General features: G+C 38.7%; 2 protein-coding genes across 2 annotated transcripts in view; one reads left to right on the top strand and one right to left on the bottom strand.

Moving 5' to 3' along the window:
* ncoa3 (nuclear receptor coactivator 3) overlaps positions 1-6,700 on the top strand; it is a 47,888-nt gene extending 41,188 nt beyond the window's left edge. The window contains exons 16-23 of the mRNA XM_084101120.1: positions 352-523; positions 645-1,004; positions 1,969-2,070; positions 2,155-2,220; positions 2,362-2,545; positions 3,054-3,234; positions 4,484-4,667; positions 4,756-6,700. Of these exons, the coding sequence (XP_083957246.1) occupies positions 352-523; positions 645-1,004; positions 1,969-2,070; positions 2,155-2,220; positions 2,362-2,545; positions 3,054-3,234; positions 4,484-4,667; positions 4,756-4,767 (1,261 nt within the window). The 3' untranslated portion in view covers positions 4,768-6,700. The remainder of the gene's footprint in view (positions 1-351; positions 524-644; positions 1,005-1,968; positions 2,071-2,154; positions 2,221-2,361; positions 2,546-3,053; positions 3,235-4,483; positions 4,668-4,755) is intronic.
* Positions 6,701-9,109: 2,409 nt separating this feature from the next.
* On the bottom strand, positions 9,110-10,207 carry id1 (inhibitor of DNA binding 1, HLH protein). Its single transcript, XM_084101144.1, has 2 exons — positions 9,752-10,207; positions 9,110-9,644 (listed from the first exon to the last, which is right to left on the bottom strand). Exons 1-2 carry the CDS (start codon positions 10,088-10,090, stop codon positions 9,609-9,611), a joined length of 375 nt encoding a protein of 124 aa, XP_083957270.1. The 5' UTR covers positions 10,091-10,207; the 3' UTR covers positions 9,110-9,608.
* Positions 10,208-17,037: the final 6,830 nt, after the last annotated feature.

The following is a 17,037-nucleotide window of genomic DNA, read 5'->3' as shown; positions in this document are numbered from 1 at the left end:
CATTTATTATTTTAAGGATTTAAAACTAAACAAAAAATGGATTAATATATAATATTTATGTTTTTGGTTTGAGAAATGCATATATATCATTTTATAAATTTACATGTCAAATAAGATTTGCGTTAAGTTTATATAATGTATATGAAATTTTCCCCCTTTTTTAAGCATGAAATTTTGTTAGATTTATTCTTAAAACCAAAAAAGTACTTATTTCAAGATATATTCTCTGAAAACAAGTGTGTGCATCTCATTGCTTCTCAAGTAAATCTATTTTGTTGCAACAATGTTTAGATGGTTTTTACACCCAAAAGTTAATAGCGTCCTCTTTGTCCTCTGCTTTTTATGTATCAGGCTGCCATTTAATAACTCTCTGGATGATCTTCTGGTCCCTCCATCCACCACTGAGGGTCAGAGTGATGAGCGAGCTCTGTTGGACCAGCTGGACTCTCTACTCAACAACACTGACGTCATTGCTCTGGAGGAGATCGACCGTGCCCTTGGCATACCGGATCTCATCAACCAGGTACTCAGCCGACCTGCGACAGATGTGTTCACTTTCTGTAACGCTGTGGCGTTAGAAATGTTAGAGCAACCATCCAGTCACATTCCCTCAAAAACAATGTCTTTCTCTTTTCTCCCTTTAGGGTCATAGTTCAGACCAGCCCCCTCCGACAGACCCCTTCTCTGGTCCTTGTCCGGGGCCTGACTCGTCTATGGGTATGGAGCCCAAGGGCATGTATGGGCAGGGGTACCCAGGCCCCCCATCCATGGGGATGCAGGGTGGATATGGCCCTGGTCCCAACCCTGGTCCCGGCCCTGGACCTGGTCCCCAGTCTGGACCAGGGTTTAACCCCATGATGAGTCAGATGAGCCAGCAGGGTGGTTTTCCCGGAATGGGTGGAATGGGCGCTATGCATCCTCGTGCGAACATGATGAGACCTCGGATGGTGAACACGGCCAAGCCTCTCAGACTACAGCTCCAGCAGAGACTGCAGGGACAGCAGGTGAGCAGCACTCAACGGACAAAAATGAGGAAGTGTAATCGATTAACATGCTTTTACAGCTGATCCACGTTTTAGAAATTCTAGTTTTTAGTGCCTATAATATTTTGTGTAATGTAGGGCTGGGACTACTAATTAATAATAATTAATGGAGGAACATGATTATCATTTAGTCAGATCTTTTTGCTGTGACACAGAAAACTGGGACACCATTTTATATAAAACATTTACTTGTAATGTTTGTATATTTTACACATTCACATTAAAAACATTATGAAATTTATGTAGCTTAACCACATATGGAAGAATATTTATGACAAAAATATCTTTATAAAATTAAATAACTAATTATATAAGCATATTAAAGGCTTGCATTTTGCATGAGGACTACAGTTGAACATTTTTGTATAATTAAGCCGTGTAAATTTGAATTAAAAACATTGTACACACAATAATGTCATTTTAAAAATTCAGGATTAAATAGTTTCAATATTGCATTATAAAATATTTGCATTTTAAAGTATTTTTAATTTTAATTTTTTAATAGTGTTTAAAAAAAAAGGTTATATAGAAATATATTAAATAATTTTTGTTCTGTAAAATTTTAACTTTACAAATTTGGCTTCACAATTTCAAGCACATCTGAGAATTGCAGAAAAAGCTGTGCTTTTGACATTAATATACCTCCAGAACTGAACATCCAAAACAGCAAGAGAGTGATTAAATGTTGCTGTTGTCGAAACTTGAGGTACTTGGATTGTAGAAAAAGTGTCTTTTTTGTTGTTGTTGTAAAATCGAACATATATTTTAGATTCGAAATAAACCATAATTGAAACTTGAAATCCTACATTTAACACAAGTAATGATATTTACTTGATGATTTTATTATTTTATCCTTCCAGCAGATTAACTGTAATGAATGATGTTACTTGATGAAACCTAACATCTGGATGTGTCTTTGCTGCAGTTTTTGAACCAGAGCAGGCAGGGCATGGTGATGAGGCCAGATAACAACCCGCCCGGAAACCCAGGCATGAGACCCAGCATGCAGCCAGGCATGGGTGGACAGGTACTTTTTTCTTCCTCCGATGAAATCTGAAACCTCATATATGTTAATTTTCTCTCTCTAATATCACCCTTCCACATCTTTCAGCCTGGTTTTCTGAATGCTCAGATGATGGCCCAGCGCAGCAGAGAAATGATGAATCTTCAAACAGAGGTATAAACAGACCGTTTTCAAAATATGCGCTTGTGTTAGTCACGTGGAGTTGCATATATCGTACTCGACCCCCAATGACAATTTATGTAGTGTAACTGAAGTATATGATTTGATGTAAGATTGTTTTCTTCTTTTCTGCAGATGAGAAGACAAAGGATGATGATGATGATGCAGCAACAGCAGCAGCATCAACAGCAACAGGTTGCAGCCGGAGGCTTCAGTCCCCCTCCTAATGTCACAGCTCCCACAGGAATGGACAGTCCAATGGGAGGACCCCCAATGAACCAGCCCGGCCAGCAGGCCTTTAACTATGGAGGCAACTATGGTAGGATAGTTATCATATTGGGATCTCATTGCTTAAAGTCATCATGAAATGATGGGGACAATGCCCTATTGTGACCCGTATCTGAGTGAAACGGCTTCTCGAACAAGACAAAAAGTAGGGCGGGGCTTGATTTTGTCCATTGGGATTTGATTGGATGGTTGTGGTTTGCTATTGCTGCGATCTCATGTGAGTGACAGGTTGCCCCGCTCTCGTGAGCAGATTTCGTGCACATTGTGATCGACTCTCTCCTGCAGGGAAAGACAATTTATGTCCATTATATTTATAATTGTATCAAAATATGCAGACTATTTTTTATTTATTTTTGTTGATGTGGGGCCTGTGCCTGAGTACTAATGAGTTCGTTAGAAACACTCCTGAAATGTGCTATAAAATAACGTGTTGGTTAACAGCATTGGAATAGAATATCGATTAGCTTAGGGATATCAATTGCAAATTATAAGCAATGCACTTTCTTGCTTTCTTGTAAATATGTGTGTTGTGATTGCAGGTATGGGCCAGCAGGGGGACCCTTCATTTGTGGCAACTGGCAGCAGCCCCCCTAACAATATGATGTCTGGTCGTATGGGTGGCCCTCAGAATCCCATGATGCAACAGCACCCACAGAGCAATCCCATGTACCAGTCAGCAGAGATGAAAGGCTGGGGACAGGGGCCCATGCCCATGAATAAGTAAGTTCTAAACCCTTATGCAGCATGGAAACTGGTGGAAATGTCAGATAATTTTTTCCTTCAGTCCTTGAAAAATGCACTTAACGGCCCGTTCACACCAAGGATGACAAAGATATACGTAAAATAATAGCAGAAACAATATTGTAATCACTTTCATATATATTTTTTTTTCAGCTGATGAACAATAAAAACATAGACAGCCAATCAGAATCCTCCCTGCTTTAAAGAGCTTGAGCATTTAAAGCAGCAGAGGACATAATTGTGTTTAGAATAAACAGATGCTAATATAGTTATTATTATAGTTATTGTTCTGGTTGTGAACGGCCCTTAAGTCTTGAAAATGTTATGGAAATTACTATAGTTATAAAAGTAAAAATATATACAAATAAAGATATAAATATATGTAATTTTAATATTTTATTTTTTAGATATTATATTATTGTTTTATATAATATTTATTACTATATATTATTGTTATTATATATAAATCAGCTTTTCTAGTTATGCTCAGTTCTAAAATAATATTTAACCAGCTAGAAATGCTATAAAATTATTTTTGAAAATCTTAGAAATTTATTGGCAAAAAGCAGGATTGTTATTAACTAAAACTGAAATGAAAAAAAAAAAAAACCTAATGAAAATGACAAAAGCACATAAAATTATTAATAAATGAAAAACTGGTCATACTTTACAATAAGGTTCATTAGTTAACATTAGTTAACCACATGAGTTAACATGAACTAATAATGAACTGCACATATACAGAATTTATTAATCTTTGTTAATGTTAATTTCAACATTTACTAATACTTTATTAAAATCTTGTTAACATTAATGCACTGTGAACTAACGTGAACTGGCAATAAACAGCTGTATTTTTATTAACTAACGTTAACAAAGATGAACTAACCATGAGCAATCCATTTGTTACTGTATTTGTTAATGTTAGATAATACATTAACTTATTGTAAAGTGTTAAGTGAATTGAACCTGTCAGTCACATGAATGCATGGTCTTTAATAGAGTTAAGTGGTCGCACTTTATTTGACATTATGTGGACTTACAGTGTGCTTACATACTGGGTAATATAAGGTAACTACATGATGGTTTAGGAGTAGGGTCAGAGTTATTACCCAGTTAATTACTGTAATAAGTTCATGGTATATACATGGGGACTGTTAAATAAAGTGCTACCAGTGAAGCCTTAAGGGCGTATTTAAATCTTTCTCCTGTTTTATCTGTTTCCTAGTTCATACTCCCAGCAGCAGCAATATCCCCAGCAGGGGGCGCCGGGACAGTACGGGGGAATGATGATGAACGGTTCCATGCAGGGGGGTGTAAATGGCAACGGTGCAGGGCAGATGCCCCCAATGCAGGGCCAGATGGGCATGAGTGCCATGGGCATGGGACGCATGCCAATGGGACCCGATCAGGTACAGATTCAGTTACTTACGCATAACTGCATTAAAACGCGTCACATGTTACCTTTACTTATCTGTGCATATATAATGTGTTTTACAGAAGTACTGCTGAGGCGACGAGCCATCTCTTGTCAAAGCTGGAGTCTAACTCGGACTCGCACATCAGTCCACTGAGGAAATGTCAACATGAAGCTATAACATCCGCCTCGCAGAGGAGAAATCGCTGGAACTCTTCAGTGAAAACTTGACTGAGGGAGAGAGAAAGACATGGAAAGGGGATAGAGAGAGAAAGAGAGAGACTCAAGCCTTCTCTTTTTGGGGAATATGCCCAGTAGCGAGCGCAGCAGGCTCTCTCTCTCCTGTCCCACGTGGCTGTACTGCAGTACACAACATAACCACCAGGGGGAACAGAGTAGGAACGGTTGTGGTACAACTCGACAGTGTGGGGAGCACTTTATTTTAAGGCTAGTACGGAAATGGATAGTTGCAATATATTTCTTGCTTTTCTAGCCTTATAGAACGATTATGTGCATATTGTCTATTTTGAATTTGTTTCGGACAAGCCTCTTTTTGAATGAAAACCGTGGGAATTGTAAGCACCAGAACTTCATCACTTACGCATATCAAAGCAATAATCCTCCTCTCAATCCACCGAAGTGGTGTGTCAACAAAAAGCAAAAGGTACTGCAGTATTAGACAGGATTTTTTTTTTTTTTTTTTGTGTGTGTGTGTGTGAATAAGATTGGAATTGTAAATACTGTATGCTACATATGTACCATACATGCTTTTACTACATACTTTTTTTTGCACAGAGTTTGGACCTGGTTAGGTCCATCTTATCTATATTTTAGGTCAATACTGCTCTGGGTTTTACATCTATTCTAACTTTTATCAAAGGGAGAAAATATTTTATTTTTATCTTTTCCAGCACAGCCTATTTTTCTTTTCTTTTTCAACAATGACCGCCATTACGTTTGGATGGCACTTTTTTTTTTTTTTTATCGCAGAAATGTTGCGCAGTGATGGTTTCATCGTTTTATTTTCATCTCCATTTGTTCTTCTGAACGAAAAAAAAACAAACAAAAAAAACAATGGTGCAAATTTTCAGATGATACGCAAAGATTATGCTTGATGTTGCTTTTTAAGCTAGCTCTTACTAATGAAAATAACTCACTTTCTCTCTGCATCGTACTGTCGGTTCTTCAGGATCTACCTTTAAGAAACCTGCACAATCCAAAGATATTTTTTTCAGTCTTTTCTTTTTCTGTTTCCTCAAGTTTGATTACAGAAGTGTATCCATTTATATGTGTTTGCGCTAAAGCGCAGAGTAAAAGGTACATATCATATGAACATATTACTACATATTATGATTTTGTACTATATACTGTATACATATAAAACCAAGTATACCTGTTTATTTTTGAGGCCAGTTAATATTTTAGCAGTATTGTCTGTGCTTTTTGAGGGTTTCTCTATCTATCATGCGGTTTATTCGCTCTTCAGTTTAAGTTTTGTAAGATTTGAATGATTTTGAATGATCTACAGAACTGCCAAGACTACACACCTCGTTTTAAAACGTTTCTTAAACCACTTTTAAGAGCCTCTCGTGTGCTTTTTGAAAGTACGAGTAATAAGGAATCCATTCTGTCAAAGACGCTCATCCGTGCATCTCTGTTGCAGTGATCCTCGGCCGCTTCATTAGTCAAGTCTTTACCTTCAGTGACTTCAAATAATGCTGATTCCCAGATGCGGGAATGAAATTCAATGGGGAAACTAATAATAAGTCGGTCTCGTCGGTCTTTTCAGGAAAAGCAACGCTATCATTTGTGTTCATTTCGCTAGATTACTGTTGATTGTGACAAAGTATATTTTGAAATGATAATTCCGGGAAATTGAGGTTATTCTGGTGTGTTTTCAGAACTGGTTGACGGAGGGGTGTGAACATGGAAGATAAGCTCACATTTTACAGGATGTAAATTACATTACACTTAATTATTTTGCTTGATGTTGATATTGTTGTAAATAAAAGTTCTATTTAAACGTGACATGTATGTTCTGCAGTTTGTGCGTACCTGCTTTTTTGTTTTTATGACAAATTTGTACCAAGAAGTGAGATAAATCTGACAAAAGCTCCTTTTGAGGACACCCTCATTTGTAAATAAAGTTATTTTAATTATAAAATTAATTAAAAATTATATTTTAATAAATTAAAATTATATTTTAATTGTAAAAATGGAGTACGTTTTTGGTTAGGTTTTGCTTGTTGTTTTTATAAAGTTTATGGAGTGTACCCATTTAAATAGCTGTGTGTGTGTGTGTGCACTCCTGGTACACTATGGGGACCACAAAGAGAGTAATATCAGTCATTTTGACACTTTTTTTTTGGTCCCCATTAGCGGAAACGGCTATAAATCATACTAAATTATGTTTTTTGAAAATGTAAAAATGCAGAATGTTTCCTTTAATGGGTATAGGCTTATGGGATAGAATATACAGTTTGTACAGTATAAAAACATTGTCTATAGAAAGTCCCAGAATGAAACCCAACGTGTGTGTGTGTGTGTATTTGTGGTCCTGGTAAACCCTACATTACGGGGACAAAATGTCCCCACAAAGATGGCAATTTTCAAAATCCTTGTTCTCAGGGGATATAATATACAGTTTGTACAGTATAAAAACCGTTATGTATTTGGAAAGTCCCCATAAAACATGAACACGTGTGTGTGTGTGTGTGTAGTGTTCAGGTATCCCCTATATGTTGAGAGGAAAAAATGTCCCCATAACATAAGGAAAGTAATACCAGAAATGTCATAACTAATATCATACCAAATTATGTTTTTATACATGTACAAATGCAGAAAGTTTTCTGTCAGGGTGGTGTTTAGGGGACTGAATACACAGTTTGTACAGTATAAAATCCATTCATATGGAAAGTCACTATAAAAGATGGAAACCCAAAGTGTGTGTGTGTGACTTTAGGTAAAATAAAGTTCACCATGTTACCACTGAGGGGCGCTAGAAGCCCAAATGTCCCGCCTCAACTACAAAACTAACTTTATTCTTGAAAAGGGATTGTCATATTAATAGGCTGTAAGTGCTAAGTATCATTCAATGAAAACGATGAGCTTACGGATTTACTAAAAATGTATTTTGGCTTTATCACTTTTACGTCTGCCAGAGAAGATTCAATACTTACATGCATAGGCTAAATGTCCCTTAATTAACATTAAAATGCTAATTGCTTAAACTTTTTAGCTATAATTAATTTAAATATCTCGCACTGGCCTGAAAACAACGTGTTCTTAAGTCAAAGCGCGTGCTGTTAAGTTGATGTTCCAGTGGAAAAGTTGGCTGTATAATGTGTGGCGCTATGTTTAAATGCGCTAAGTTCTTATTAAAAGAAGCTTTCGTTGTAGTATGTGGGAAACTATACAGAGGGAGTGAGAGTTCCTTGGCCGTGTTCCCGGCCCATCTGCAGCCCGGGCTTGCGGATTACTGTTTGTTAATGTTTCAATCAGCTGTGTGCCGAGGAATGTGGAGCGATTTAACCTGAACTTCCCCAGGTGTGCGGCGGCGCCGCTCAGTCTGCGCCCTCCCCTGCCCTTGGCACAAAGCGATCACACAAACACAATCACACACACCGGCCGATCCGAGCAGAGGCCTGCAGCTGCGCGCATCACACCGCAGGGAAATGAGAAAAACATTGCACCAGGGAGACGGAATAAATCTTATAACGAACTGCCTTCTTCTCGGAAAGCACTTAACCCTTCCGCTACCCGTGCTTAAATACTGGGATGCGTAAAAAGAAACGGAATTACACGCTTTAAAAGAGTTTGACAATATCACTATAGCTAAAAATAACTTGAAAAATGAACGAAGCAATCCTTAACCAATTAAAAAACTTTATTAATCATACATTTAAATATTTTATTTTTTCAAAGGAAAGATTAGTGCCCTCTCTTGTAAACCATTGGCCTACTTTTCCATTTATTTTGCCTTTTTGTTGATGTAATTTTTATCAGATAGGACCTTTATCTTATATAGCTGTATTTGCAAACTGAATTTGTCGTGTTTTTCATCATTTAAATTTCTAAACAGATGAACCCACTAAAATTGAATGGCTGTTTATATGTTTCAATTAAATTAAAGTTACAATCTGCAGTGATAATTTCACTTTCAGTTTAACTACTGACAAAGTAAAGCAAAGTTCAAATTGAGAACTCAATTTATTTGAAATGACAGAAATTGTGTAACAATGGTGTCGTAACATGAAGAAAACACGTTACAGCAAAATGTTTAGTGTGTTAACAGGCTAAATGACCTTTAACCTTATGAAACCAACTCATTGTAAATGGAAGTAAAACTGACCAACTAAACTATTTAAAAAGGGCACTCTAAACTCAGTCCAACTTTCATTCGTTCCCACATACAAAACAGATCAAACAAGTCCAAAATATGTCTCATTTTCTTGTTTTAATAATAAAAAAACAATATACATTGTAAAAAACACAATAAAGCATTCACATCATATGTCATTGTAATATACAATACATTCTTTCGCTCAGTAATCTGAGAAAACATTTACAGCAAAATAGAAGATTTTCTAAAGACTTAAGAAAACATTGGAGAAACTTTGACCGAGGGGGAAATGCATGAACTATAAGTGAATAATCGCCATGGATTCCACAGCTTTAACACACACACATCGGTGTGTTTGGGAAGATCTCAGAGAGCACGTCACACTTCTCATGTCCACGGGGGTTTGTGACTCTCTACTGAAAGTTGTTTTCCCTCTACAACAGGAGAATGAGAGTCTATCCCAACACAGTTCAAGGCGTCACGGCGGTTCTGGTCCATCATCATCATCATCATCATCATCATCATCACCTCAGCGCACCTTGTTCGTTATTCGCGATGCTTCGATCAGTTGATGTGAAACCGAGAGCATTGGCTTTAACGGCACATGATTCGGTCGTCTGAACAGCCGTTCTGCAAAACAAGAGGGAAAACATCATGAGTCGAGTCATTCACACAGACATTCTTGTTATGAATGGATCATTTAGTTGAGCAGAAAGTATCATATATAGCCTGTTTACCTCGACGGAGATGCTGGCCAGTTCCGCGTTGAGCGTCGTGAGGGGAGTGCGGGGAGCGGAGCTCTGGTTCTTCTTGCTGTCCAGCTCGACCTGCAAGTCCCAGATGTAATCAATAACATGCTGCAGGATCTCCACCTTGCTGGCTTTCTTGTTGGTCGGCAGCGTGGGCACCAGCTCTTTCAGTTTGCTGTAGCAGCTGTTCATGTCCTGCAGAAACATGGTCATTTGCTCGTCCAGCAGCGGGATCTTGCATTTGGTGATAGCCAGGCTCTGGTCGGAGAGGCAGCGGACAACATCTTCGCCGCTCTTCAGCGCGCAGGTAGGTCCCACAACTTTCATTTTGGCTGTAAAAGTTGACGATTAAGTCAGAGATTGAGTTGAAGCGATGTGCTCGTACTCCTTTAGGGTCTTGAGTCGTCGAGAGTGCGATGACAGTTCACCACATGCTAGCAGTGTCGAGTTGTTCGGTATTTAAAGGATTGTGGGCGTCACCAAACACTCGTGTTTTCAGGCCTGGGCCAATAGGATTTCAGCGGAGTCGCGAGCGGAGCCAATCACGGCGCGGCTCTGTTATCGCAGATACAATATGCTTGGGGGATGGTGTTACAAATGGAAACAAATGTGTGTCTTCTGCGGATGATCTGTGGATATCCAGCTGTCCGTACTCTCCACAGGTGAAGCAGACACAGATCAAGCGGAGGGTGGGGGTGCTCGAGGATCAACAGGCAACAGTTATTACTTTCCAATGAAACAAGCTTTCTTCGTATGTGGGCTGCGTCAAGAAACAATGCACACTGTAAAATGTTTCCTCAGCATCTTTGTTTCCATCCATTTAACTTGTCACAATCATTTCTGTCATTATACTGCGCGAATTGTGAACCCTGAACACATGTGCGTGTTCATAATGCAAACATATTGTTTCAAACATATTTTTAAGTAGGCCACATACACAAAGTCGTTTTATAAAAGTATTTTTATATATATATAATAAAAAGTTTTCCCTTTTAAATCAATGACTTTTACACATAGTCATAAGTGTCTAAAGAAATCATCTCTGTTTTCTCTTCACATAACAACAAAACAAAATGGCTTCATGCATTTTGGTTTTGCCATACTGATTTTGATTTGGTTGACAAAGTTTTTTAAATAGGCTATTAATAGTATTTTAAACAAAAGTGTTGTTTTAAAGGAATATGCCTATGCTTCTACTCATGCTAACATGTTGCTTTTCAAGAATTTCAGTCTGTTAAATGGGAGCAGCAGTGAAACCAAACTTTCAATTGTTTTTTTACAGTGCATTTTTAAGCGATAAAGTTATACATTAATAAAATCGTTGCTTAATATCAAATAGACCTGGGCTTATTTGTTTAGTGGTTTGTATAAAATCTGATAAAATCGTGATTTAACAGGACATGATATGGATTCAGTGTGTTTTAATACATAAGACATTTATTGTGAACTGTTGCTAGGTTCACATGCTTTTAATGTTATTGATATTATATACCTTTACATTTTCATCAGCCTTAGACTAATTGCATTCAGTAGCATATCAAGTATTTTGTATTGTATATAAACTATTCATAGTCCATTATCCTACAGTAAGTGCAGATAGATTGTAGATAGCCCGAGATTTATCCTATTGTGCACGTGCAATGGAGTCTCGCCACAATCTCATTTTTATTCAAAAATGTCCTCTATCTGTTCAATGATCGTCTCATTGTCTTTCTTCGAATGTGTTTCCTCGCGCAAACTTCCAAATTCCTTCATATGTGCGCGTCGCCTTGAGCGCGAGCGCGCGCACTCACATAACTTTGCATTGCTGTGCTCTGATTCTTCCCCCAGATTGTCCAAACAAACCGAAGCAGACTGCCGGGCGCCAGCGCCGTGACGTCACCCATTCATTCGAGCCTTGACGCCTGTCAGCCTGGCGCCGAGCGGGCGGTCTCTATAGCAACAACAAACAACAGGCTAGCATCCCTCCACTCTCCCCCATTCACCTGCGCGCTGCGGAATCCTGAGAACAAACTGGTCAGCGCTCATTTATCACTTAAAACCTCTGATGCGATTACCGCTCCGCGCGCACCTGCAAACTGCCATTGTCGTCCCGCGAAAGACTCTTGTAAAGACACAAAAAGTGAGAGACAAAGTGAAAAATAGCCTATTGAGCCAGCGTTTTTTTTTTTTTAGATTCCTGGGAACCTTTTATTTTGTTGTAATTTTAAAAAAGTTAGGCTAATTGTTTATTTTCGTCCGGATATTTTTTAAAGTTATTTCAAAATACATTAGCGTTTAACATTAACTTTGTAAGGATCACGTTTTACGAATAAAAAGTTTTAGATTTTTTTATATCGTTTATTTTTTTATATATAATTTATATATATATATATATATATATATATATATATATATATATATATTAAAAAAGCAGATATGCATTTTTAATAATTTGAAGGAAAAAAAAGTTTGTCCACTAACTAAATAAAAACTAAACATGAAAATTATAAAAACAGAGAGGACCTATTTGCAATTTATGTGCAATTTTTTTTTTAATAGTAAAAAATACTACTTTTTAAAATAGTTTTTAAAACAAAACCTAAATACACAACGTGCATGAATGTGTGCACGCTATTTTTTTTACCGATGGCTCGTGCACATAGCTGCTCATCCTGCAGGAGTTCGAGGGACTGGAGCGTTTCTGGCTCGGTCACAGCTGAGCGGGGTTGAGGGGAGGTGGAGGAGGAGCTGAACAATGGGAGTGCAGTATCGGGACTGTGAGAGAGAATCTCGGCTGGAGCCGACGAGTCTGGAGCGCCCCTCCACTCGCTCATCCCGCTTTTGTTCAGCTGCGCAAGCTATCAGCACTTCCTACCGACTCCAACAATAAGCCCTCACAGCTGGGCTCTCCAAAGCCTGTTTACTGCACATCAAGGCAAAGAGAGGCAAAGAGTGTAACATCCCCCTTACACACACTCTCACACCCTTATGAACTCTTGGTAAAATATAAAACATATTCCTAGAAGTGGAGAAAGGAAGTTAAAAGTAAAAAGTTATGCTTTATTGCTCGACGACCTCATATGCTGGACACTGGACAGAAATCACCCATTTTTATTTGCTCATTAAAACATATATAATATAATCTGCATCATATGTGGCTATAGTTTTAGAAGACAGAATTAATTCACATAAATATTAATATATCTTTATTCTGTTAAAAAAAAAAATCTGAAAAAAGTTTCTGCCTTACATTTTTGAGTATAATCAACTTGGATGTTTAAGTCATTTCAATTTAAATTACATTAAACTGACTTAAAAAATGAGTTGATATTGATGTAGCCTACATACATTTTTGTTTATTAATTCATTTCTTCATTCATTTAGTGTGGATAATTTCACACAAATGTGTAATATAAAGGATGTTTTTTAAATGCAGGTGAACTTATGAACATAAACACGCATTTAAATAATTTATAGCTGTTCTTGTCCTGATTCCACCCTGATCTTGTCTATGACTGTGTTCTCACAATATGTCATGCAGCAGAAAAAGCTGGTGCGGGGTCAGTGTGAATACTCTTCTTCTTCTTCAAGCATCTGCATGTATCTTTGACTTTCCCCTCTCATGGGAAGAGTGGCCTCAGATAATTGTCCTCAAGGGAATCACATCCTGTCAGAAGTCATGTGATCGCTGTCTGACAAGGCTGCAGTGTTCTGTGTTGTGTCATCAGCTGGCTATGAAGTCTTTAATTCACAACATCACAGCTACACAAAGCAGATAGACACAGAAAGGAAGTGTTCAATGCAAAGCGCAATATAGACAATACAGTTCACAGAGAACAGACCTAATTAGCTTGTGTGAGTCATCTGACATTAAGTTAACGTTAATGGCTTTTCACAACACATTTGACTTCCGTAACATTACGTATTTCTGAAACAGGGCAATGAGGGGGAAAAAATGTAGGGTGGGAATTGATTGGATGGTGGCCATTAAATACCAGAAAGAAGCCAAAATAAAAGCAAGTTTGCTTAATAGCTGGACATTGGTTAACATGTTCCAACCGCCAGCGAGGCCTAAGTGGAAAAGTTGTGACATTTTACAGTGTTTTTGTTTGTTGTCCGAACCGTTTTCACTGTAAAAAAAATATATGATCAATAAGATATGACATCATATGTTTTTACATTGCTTTAACGCATCAAAATAAGCAAATTTCAACTTTTTTATGTTATTCAAGATTCAGCTCATTTTTTAAGTCAGTTTAATGTAGTTGAAATGACAAACATCCAAGTTGAGTGTACTTAAAAATTGAAGGCAGCAACTTTTTTTTACAGTGTTATTTTTTTTTTACCAGTTAATGCATTTCCTGGGAATCGAACCTATAACCAATGGCATTGGTGGCGCCATCCCATACTTTTTGAGCTTCAGATTTTGATCCTTTTGATTAATTTCATTTTCATCTCTTGACTTTAACATCTGCATGAAAGGGGAAATTGAGTCATCTGTTGAGTCAAATGCATGCTTTTGCTCTTATTTCGAACAATTCATCCACGCACGTTTCATTTTTTACAGTTTTTCTGACCTCGTAATTCCTTATCAAAATGTCATAATTGGATCTTCGGGGGAAACGGCAGACTTCTCTCTGGTGACGTATGCAAGACTTCTCCAATCATTTCAGCCAACCCTTTCATTCAATATATCCTCCTCCATCCAATCAACAACTGATAGGACCCCCACCCTACATTATATTATTTTCAGTAATCCATTTCACTTGGATATTCATCACAATATGGAAGAAATGATCTGTCGCTACTTTCGTTACATCGCAACTTTAGTCAAAATCCATTGGTCTAGCTGGATTTACTCTTTTGAGATTTCAATACATCCCAATACTATTATCAGATATACTCTGATTGACCTCAAAATGATATATAGGCTAGCACTCCTTCCTACATAGTGGTTCTAGCATCTTGTGAACGCAGATCTCCCCGCTCACCACACACTTTCACACTCCACATTCTCCGCCTGGCTCCCACACACACTATCAAAGTGCCTTAATGGCTCCTAATTAGCTCCCCATCTGCTGGTGACAGAGCACCGGTGGCATGCTGAAGCCCCATTCAGAGAGTGGCCATTGTGTCCCAGGATCGTTTCCACTCCATTGGAGATTGCCTGGAGAGGACTTGGACCTCTGGGAAGGGATGGGACAGGAGAGCCAGGGTTACGGTGAGGGAGGAGACAAGCTCTGGACTCCGGGAGGCGCACGGGACAGGACGGGGGAGGAGGTGGATACACAATGGGTGACAGTGTTGTGGCTTGTTGCAAATCTAATAACGTTGGAGCTCTTTCTGTCCTCTGGATGCCACCCCCACGCCACCCCCCACACACACAAACACATTTTGTTTTCCTCCTCCTTTTTTTTCTCATGCTCATTGGCGACAGCTCTGCTTCTTCGAGTTAATCTGTGACTGTGTCATCTTCTGGGAACAGACGTTTGTTTTGTGCTGTTAGTGGGGTAATAAATGCAACCAGACAGCACCATATTAACATCCTCGAAAAGAGACATAAGGGCAGAGCTTCTGAAAGGAGCCGACGATGGTAACGTCCGGTCTGCGTTGCGTAAAAAAAGCGCACAAAGTTGACACTTAAAGCTGGGTTACATTTACCGTTCGTGAGCCAAATCATTTCAATTAGGAATCCACGTGATCGGGAATTTCGTGTGAATGCGAAATATTTCCCCACGCATATTTCACAAAAAGTTCAAGTTTTTCACCGCGTTGGCCAACGGAAAGCTGTTTGGCTTGAGCAACTTCAGTGTGAGCCGTGCTTCAAACATCACTACGCTATAGACGACAGACAATTGAACTTTTTGCTTGTGAAATTCACTCATGCGATCGCACCTTTGCGGTTTGTTTTCGGCATGATTATTTAATGCGCATTCAGAAGTCTACAAATCGCCCCAGGTGGGTAGAAGTTGATCGTTAAAGATGCTTAGATGACTCTTGTCCCACCTCAAAACAAGAAAAGCTGAATGATGTTCTCGCCTTACCCTCATTTACATCACATTGCCATTGTATGGACAAATCCAGAGGATGTGTGTGTGTGTGTGTGTGTTTTTATGGGAGACCAGCTGCTCACAGCTGGGGTATAATGGCCAAGTTTTGGAGGGAAGACCCTTACTACCGGGCAGCTGTCACTACCAGCAGGGGAGAAGGACAGAGGCCATTTAGCCAGAGACCCTCTGGAGAGCTTCTGCTCGTTCTATTCTAAACCCAGATCTCCCTGTGTGTCAGGTGCTGTGCTATTTCCGATATTCTACGGAGCTGTCAAAAAAGTTGCCGTCAGCAACTATTTGTGGTCTCGCAGCTTGTCGCAACTTGTATGGTCGGGTTGCATCTAATAGATCTTTGTGTGCTCAAGTCACCTGACTTCCTCCACATACCTACATGTGCTAAAATTCCAAACCCAAACCCATCTGGATACTGGCTGGAAGTATGGCCTAAAGATGGGTGTGATGATGGTGGCAGCTGTGCTTCCCTTACAAAGCCCTATTCAGGGTAAAGGGGACAATACAGAGGCCTGGTTACTCTCTCCTCTTCAGTTCCACACTAAGATTAATTCCTCAAATCCGTTTTCCCAGTGGCAGTCTCAAAGAATGGGAAGCCCTCCTGTTTGTCAGAGCGTATTGTGCCAGTCGCCTGAGAATGAATTCCGCTGATGGTTCTGATAAATGGCCGCCGGCGTTGACACTGAACAGACCTTTCCAGCTCTTTTGTTTTCAGTACTGAATCTATGTAATCTGGATTATTCTGGATTGTAAGATTGTCCTCCTCTGGGGGGTATATGGCACTCTCAAGATACTTTGATTTGATTTGTATGGTCATTAAAGGAATATTCTGGGCACTTGTGGCATAATGTTGATTACCACTAAAGTGAATTTCGAACTACACTTACAATAAAAGTGAATGTTAAAAAATTATGAGAACAACTTCACAACTCCAATATTTATAAAATTTGAAGTGTCACATTTCTGCTTTCAAATCCTCCAAAAATTGACCCCATTCACATCCATTTTAAGTGACTCACTATAACCCCAGGTTGCGGTTTAAAAGAAAACATACGAGTTACTTTTTTTTCTTCTTTTTTTTTTGCGGTAATTGGCACAATGCCGATTTATGCCACAAATAAGCTTGTCAGTTAAGATTAACCTGTATTGAACCCAGGATACTCCAGGATGATTGTTTTTGAATTTGCCCAAGTGGTAATTTTGGTAATCATCGTGTATTTGTTGTCTTGC

This window comes from Abramis brama (genome assembly GCF_963993115.1).
Source record: "Abramis brama genome assembly, chromosome: 23".
Taxonomy (NCBI): Eukaryota; Metazoa; Chordata; class Actinopteri; order Cypriniformes; family Leuciscidae; genus Abramis; species Abramis brama.
Note: the sequence above shows the minus strand (reverse complement) of the source record. Positions and strands in the feature narration are given on the sequence as shown.

Excerpts from the sequence above, each read along its gene's own strand:
- id1 (XM_084101144.1), bottom strand. The coding sequence starts at position 10,090 with ATGAAAGTTGTGGGACCTACCTGCGCGCTGAAGAGCGGCGAAGATGTT. Across the intron at positions 9,645-9,751 it reads TGGCCAGCATCTCCGTCGAG|AACGGCTGTTCAGACGACCG; the intron begins GTAAACAGGCTA and ends CTTGTTTTGCAG.